Source organism: Aplysia californica, unplaced genomic scaffold (genome assembly GCF_000002075.1).
Source record: "Aplysia californica isolate F4 #8 unplaced genomic scaffold, AplCal3.0 scaffold00156, whole genome shotgun sequence".
In the NCBI taxonomy this organism is placed as follows: Eukaryota; Metazoa; Mollusca; class Gastropoda; order Aplysiida; family Aplysiidae; genus Aplysia; species Aplysia californica.
In genome coordinates this window covers 353,854-361,164 of record NW_004797426.1, presented here as the reverse complement: position 1 = coordinate 361,164, position 7,311 = coordinate 353,854, and the positions used below count along the sequence as shown (strand labels likewise).

Here is a 7,311-nt window from a genome sequence, read left to right as displayed (position 1 = left end):
TTAAAAGTATCCTTGAGCATTTTTATTAATTATTACCTCTGCATACGCTCAAATTTCACAGGCGTCCTGGATTTTTAGAAAGACAAAAGGGTCTTTGTAAGGTTTCAGTGTTAAAGTACAAAACTTTTTAGTAGGTCCAAGCTGAAAGTAACTTACGTTTAGTATACAAATAATACAAAAAGAATCAAGTTAGCCATAAAAACATCACGTAAAAAAGCAGCAGGTAATGATTAGAACAGCCTAGAGATAAACTCAGCCGTTCACTTTCCACCACGCAGACGCAAGACTAGATGAAGGGTTGACTCTTTCTGGATGTTGTAGTCGGACAAGGTACGGCCATCTTCAAGCTGTTTGCCGGCAAAGATAAGACGTTGCTGATCTGGGGGAATTCCCTCTTTGTCTTGGATTTTGGCCTTCACGTTCTCAATGGTGTCCGATGGCTCCACTTCCAGAGTGATGGTTTTGCCAGTCAGGGTCTTGACAAAGATCTGCATACCTCCTCTCAGACGCAGCACCAAATGGAGAGTGGACTCTTTCTGGATGTTGTAGTCCGACAAGGTACGGCCATCCTCAAGCTGTTTGCCGGCAAAGATCAATCTCTGCTGATCTGGAGGAATTCCCTCTTTGTCTTGGATTTTGGCCTTCACGTTCTCAATGGTGTCAGATGGCTCCACTTCTAGAGTGATGGTTTTGCCAGTCAGGGTCTTGACGAAGATCTGCATACCTCCTCTCAGACGCAGCACCAAATGGAGAGTGGACTCTTTCTGGATGTTGTAGTCCGACAAGGTACGGCCATCCTCAAGCTGTTTGCCGGCAAAGATAAGACGTTGCTGATCTGGGGGAATTCCCTCTTTGTCTTGGATTTTGGCCTTCACGTTCTCAATGGTGTCCGATGGCTCCACTTCCAGAGTGATGGTTTTGCCAGTCAGGGTCTTGACGAAGATCTGCATACCTCCTCTCAGACGCAGCACCAAATGGAGAGTGGACTCTTTCTGGATGTTGTAGTCCGACAAGGTACGGCCATCTTCCAACTGTTTGCCGGCAAAGATCAATCTCTGCTGATCGGGAGGAATTCCCTCTTTGTCTTGGATTTTGGCCTTCACGTTCTCAATGGTGTCCGATGGCTCCACTTCCAGAGTGATGGTTTTGCCAGTCAGGGTCTTGACGAAGATCTGCATACCTCCTCTCAGACGCAGCACCAAATGGAGAGTGGACTCTTTCTGGATGTTGTAGTCCGACAAGGTACGGCCATCCTCAAGCTGTTTGCCGGCAAAGATAAGACGTTGCTGATCTGGGGGAATTCCCTCTTTGTCTTGGATTTTGGCCTTCACGTTCTCAATGGTGTCAGATGGCTCCACTTCTAGAGTGATGGTTTTGCCAGTCAGGGTCTTGACGAAGATCTGCATACCTCCTCTCAGACGCAGCACCAAATGGAGAGTGGACTCTTTCTGGATGTTGTAGTCCGACAAGGTACGGCCATCCTCAAGCTGTTTGCCGGCAAAGATCAATCTCTGCTGATCTGGAGGAATTCCCTCTTTGTCTTGGATTTTGGCCTTCACGTTCTCAATGGTGTCCGATGGCTCCACTTCCAGAGTGATGGTTTTGCCAGTCAGGGTCTTGACAAAGATCTGCATACCTGTAAAGATATGGTGAACACGGCATTATAAATCTTTCTTAAAATGAAACGAGTCAGAAAAACAGCCAATTTTACATTAACAATTGAGTTCATGTGTTATAAATCAACACAATCTAGTCTCCTGTACAAAAGTGAAAAATTGTCTTGAATATCAGTTCATTGGCTCAGTAGCTGAAGTAAACAAAAAAATTCATCCCCAAAATTAAAGCCACTCGGTGGAATACATAAAAGTATCATTTTAAAAAGCATGTGGCTGCCCGTCAGGCAAGGGATGATAGTAAGTTCTATGCAGATACGGTAATGGATGTAAAATGTTTGGAACTAAATCATGACAAGACAAACAGAAAGAACAAAGGAACAGCATTACTGGGCGAGGATGAAAATCGTAATTTGTGAAGTAAAAACGACCACCAAAAAAAAATGTTTTTAAAAAGTTATTTCTGCTGTGATAATATTTCCATAGAAAATTTTTTTTTTTTTAAAATAAATTTCAGTGAAACCCAATGCAATACCAAGCTGACTGAATTTATTTTGAACAAATAAAATGAAATTTTACTCCGATAAGACCTCAAAGAACATCAGACAACCTGAGCGGCCCGCACCAAAAGACGATTCCGGCGGCAAACATCATAATCTCACATTTTAATTGAAATTGCAAATGTTTTACGCTCCTGTCAACTCATATCACAGGGAGTGGGTTACTTCAACTCTTGCTGGGGCCCATCTTTCTGAGAGAGAATCAACATTCCATCAGACATGCCTGTAATTTTGAAAATCTCCCCCCCCCCCCACAATTAAGAATCAAACACTATCTTTTGCAAGAAATAAAGATGCTAACCCCACACCGTGGACGCTGCTGAATATTTTTAAAAATATTTAAGTGACAAAAAGCTTACCTCCTCTGAGTCTGAGCACCAAATGGAGTGTGGATTCTTTCTGGATGTTATAGTCGGACAAGGTTCTGCCATCCTCAAGCTGTTTGCCGGCAAAGATAAGCCTCTGCTGATCTGGGGGGATTCCCTCTTTGTCCTGGATCTTAGCTTTCACATTCTCAATGGTGTCAGACGGCTCCACTTCCAATGTGATAGTCTTGCCTGTGAGGGTCTTCACAAAAATCTGCATTCCTGTGGAAAAAACAAAATTGTTTATATTAACTTGTCAAATCACAAACCATAGTACTCGAAAAAAATACAAATAGCAAAAGGCATACAAGTTTGTTCTCACTCTTACTGAAAATTTTTCGTGACGAAATGCAAAATCATTATAAGCCTAAAAAGTTGCGAGACTAGCCAACACTGACAATGAATTTCAAAATTATCAAACCGATAGAATTATTATTTCATGAATTGCGCATTCATTATAGGTTTCTTTTTTTTTCTGAAGGAATTAATTAATTAACACAATTCCCTTAATTTTTTAAAAACAATAGTATAAAACCAGGAATGCACTCGTTTGCTAGCCCTTGTCTGAATAAAGAATTAAATTTTCAATGAAGCAAGTCAGGGCAATGCATCCCCCTTAAATGGCAGATCATTACTTCTCCCCTTCTTAACTTGAGCTGATTTTAAAAGATCAAAGGAAATTCTCACCTCCCCTAAGTCTCAGCACCAGGTGAAGTGTGGATTCTTTCTGGATATTGTAATCTGAGAGTGTGCGTCCATCTTCCAACTGCTTTCCAGCGAAAATCAACCTCTGCTGATCGGGCGGGATTCCCTCTTTGTCCTGGATCTTTGCTTTCACGTTTTCAATTGTGTCAGACGGCTCCACCTCAAGGGTGATGGTCTTGCCAGTGAGAGTCTTGACGAAGATCTGCATGATGCCTCTGAAAATGTTTTATAAACAGAACAGTTAGACTTAAAAACTGGAATAGAAATTGATTACAATGTTGAATTTGATTTTCAAGAGATGACATTTTTATTTTTGAGTAGGGAGAAGTTCCGAAAAGAGTACTATGTTACCTCGGAATCTGAAACTTTGGGCAGCCTTTGTTCAATGAAAGAATCTCTGAAATGTAAATCTTGACTCATTTCTCTTAAGTTCCTTCTTGCATAGCCTCTATCTTTAGTTTCATAATCATTCCACCTTCCTTTTCCATTCAAACTCACTGTATCTAGACTCATTTCTCGCAAGTTCCTTCTTGCATAGCCTCTATCTTTAGTAAGTACCATAATCATTCAACCTTCCTTTTCCATTCAAACTGTCTAGATCTGGAGGCCGAGGTCTGCCCAGATTCTAATCATTCGTTTATATCTTATTTTTTTAAACAAGATTCTAAAAGATTCTCTACTTAGATCTAGAATCTAGATCTAGATCTACATGTCAAAATGACAGATTTTAACATGCATTTTAATTGATCTTTTTAAACTTTCAAAGGAACCCTAGATCTAATCCAAAACTGAGGTCATTGATTTAATAGGCTAACATCTGAACCAAATTCGAAAACAAAAGACAAAGAAAAATCAATTTTATCTGCACAGCTATTGTTATTGTTAACCCGCATCTAATTCGGTAAGATTGAAGAATACCGGACCAGCGGACCGATTCTGCCTATGTCTCAACCTTAGGCCTTAGGTCTTAGGAATTCATAATTTTCCCGTTTTTAATATCTCTCAATAGAGAATCTCGGACCGGTAGATCTATTCATTCCTCCACCCCAACCACCCGCCCCACCTACCCCACTTTCTCGTGCAATAAATAATGTACGAGTGGTCCGGTATTCTTCAATCTTCCCATTCCGAGTGCATTTTCATAGCCTCAGCTGTTTTGGTCTTGTCCCTAGATCTAGATCTAGAATCTAACCCTAACCCTGAAAAACCCAAATCGCAATTAAACGTGGGAATCTTAACAATCGGCATCGCCTGCTAGATCTACACCACAAAACCAAAAGAGGAGGATTTCACAAGCACCAAGACAAAGAATTTAGAATTATTAAAATTAAAACCAATCTCTAGACCTACAAAGAATTAGGCCTAAATTCAAAACAATGATACTCTGGACTAGGACATACCTGGAATCTTCACAATTTGACTCAGATCAAGATATAGATCTAGCGCACATAAACATCATAAAGTCATATGACAAAGAGAAAAACAACAAGTCCCAACTGGCTTTTCTAGCTGGCTTTCAAATTCTGTTACTGTTACTGACTGTTGTTGTGTTACAGGAACTGCAGATGAGAGGGAATCCCGCCGAAGTCTTATTCTCCCAAATTACTCACACAATTCTCTTCTATCTCTTCTTCGGTTGGGCCTTAGAAACGAACTTGAGTTTGGAATTTTGAATTTGAAGGTGACATTCGTGACTGTGCACTTTTCTTTGTGCTCACGTCGACAAAATGGTGTTCTAGAAAAATCGAATCGACAATCTCGGTCCCTGAAAAATGAACAAGCTTTTAAAACTCTAACGATTTCAGTTAAATTGCAGTTAGCCAGGCAAACGAAGAGTCCGACGCTGATTCACTATAATTTCCTTCTCAAACAATTAAATCAAAACAAAGAAACTTACCTTCTTCTGTTCAATGTGTACAATTATTAGTCTAGCGGTTCACAGTAGTGGTACGGTTCTTGCGATTAGCGATTCTAAACCTACGGGGCTCTACACGGACTTTATATAGCAGTCAGCATATTACGTCACTTTTCTAAAAAAAGCTATGACGCTTTACTAAAAATAGCTTGTTATGGCGCGAGACAAGACCAAAGTGTAAACTGTGCTCATTGTCAAGGTAGCCTTCACGATCGCATTGTTATGAACGCTTTTCACTTTTCATGAACTCCATAATGCTGACAAAACAACTTTTCCGCGAAGCCAACTTTCAGATATTTCAGATACACTGCCACAGAGCGACACACATGTTGATTTAGGTCCAGGCAAACGGATCCAATTTTGTTTGTCCAGCTGGGTTATTAGGCCTACTCCGCGAAGCAAGAAGCGGGTTTTTGTGGGGAGGAGTGGGTGTCGCAGACGCTGTAGGCCTATGCCCTATCCAGTCAACTCCGCTGTATTCCAAGATTTAAATTGATGGCCTAAAATCTCAGATTCGACCCAGACCTTTTAAAATGTCTATATATTTTTATACTTTAGAGAATGACCCCAAGAAATATTAGGCCAATATTTCTCGGAGACTCTCGCTTCTTGGTTTAATCCGTCTTGGGTGACACGATACTTACCTACAGACTCACATGAAGATCTATTATTAGTAGTAGTATTAGTAGGCTTAGGCTACAGCAGAGACCGTAAATAGGTATTTATAATCATTGGGCTATAGTAGTGTTTTATCTGTTGGCAACAAACTTTCATTTCTTCTGCCTGTGCAATGAACACAGACATGCTGACAACTCTGTCGACCTTATCTCCACGTGTGCATGATGTGACGTTTTAAAAATTGATTTGACTCATGTTTTAATTAGGGCTGACAGACTACTGTTCTTACTTTAATTACTTTAGACTCGCCAAGTCTTGAGTTGACCGTGTAGGCCTATTCTTTATTTTAAAAATAGTGATGGAAATTGTGTGCTTCAGGATTCTTCTATCACGATCAGATTCGTCTTGGTCCTCTTAGCACTATTTTTAGAACACTAATAGATCACGCTAGATCTCTCTCTCTCTCTCTCTCTCTCTCTCTCTCTCTCTCTCTCTCTCTCTCTCTCTCTCTCTCTCTCTCTCCTTTTCCCTCTCTCTTTCTTCCCTTCCCCTTTTCTTCACATGTCTGTCTGCCTCTCTCTGTTCTTTACACATAGCCATATAGACAGGATTTGTTCTTTCGTTTCGTTTCGCTTTATCCCTGTCGCAGACCCCTTTCCTCTTTCTGAGTCCTCATTTTCCCCTCCGTTAACTCAGTTTTGTCTATATTCTCATAAAAATAACATGTCATTGCTCATCGTTATCGTTCACTCGCTCCCTCTTTTTTCTCCCCCCCCTCTATCTGCCCCCCCCCTCTCTCTCTCTCTCTCTCTCTCTCTCTCTCCCCCCTCTCTATCTGAGTTTTTTCGTTCCTTTCTCGCTTTCTTTCATGCCCTCAGACCTACATACCCCTCCCCTACACTCTTATAGTCACGCACACACATACACTCACACACGCACGCACACACACACGCTCTCTCTCTTTCTCTTTCTCTCTCTCTCTCTTTCTCTCTCTCACTTACACACTCATACTCATGTATACACTCGCAAAAAATACCCAGGAATAATTAGATCTATTACCACCACCTCTACTCTCAACAGTCCCATCTAAAGATTATCATGTTTAGTGATACCTAGGTAAGGGATTTCATTTAGAAGAGAAATACGGTCATTTAAACTAACGTACATTGTACTATGATGGGGATGGAAAAGGTGTGTAGAATGATAGCTGGCGAAACTGATAGATTTTTTTGGAGAAGGAGGGTGGCTTAAAAAAAATATCATCCCCTTATAATATTGGTCTCGTGTTTTCTATGTAGCCCTTTTGGTGATTGGGCCAACTCGTATAACATTAACTGGGTGGGGGCGCTGGGTGAACAACATAAACAAGTCTCAGAATAATATTCTTATCGTTCTTTTAACCAAGATGAAAATCTTTCTGAACAGCACTGAGGCGTTGGAAGAGACTAGAGAAAGAATCATTTCCCTTTTGTGTGTGTGTGTGTGTGTGTGTGTGTGTGTGTGTGTGTGTGTGTGTGTGTGTGTGTGTGTGTGTG

General features: G+C 40.8%; 1 protein-coding gene across 1 annotated transcript; it reads right to left on the bottom strand.

Moving 5' to 3' along the window:
* Positions 1 to 4,662, bottom strand: LOC101860494 (polyubiquitin-C). The gene is made up of 4 exons (XM_013082034.2): positions 4,644 to 4,662; positions 3,226 to 3,458; positions 2,533 to 2,760; positions 1 to 1,636 (listed from the first exon to the last, which is right to left on the bottom strand). The coding sequence occupies exons 2-4, from the start codon at positions 3,449 to 3,451 to the stop codon at positions 261 to 263; spliced, it is 1,830 nt and encodes a 609-aa protein (XP_012937488.1). The 5' UTR covers positions 3,452 to 3,458; positions 4,644 to 4,662; the 3' UTR covers positions 1 to 260.
* Positions 4,663 to 7,311: the final 2,649 nt, after the last annotated feature.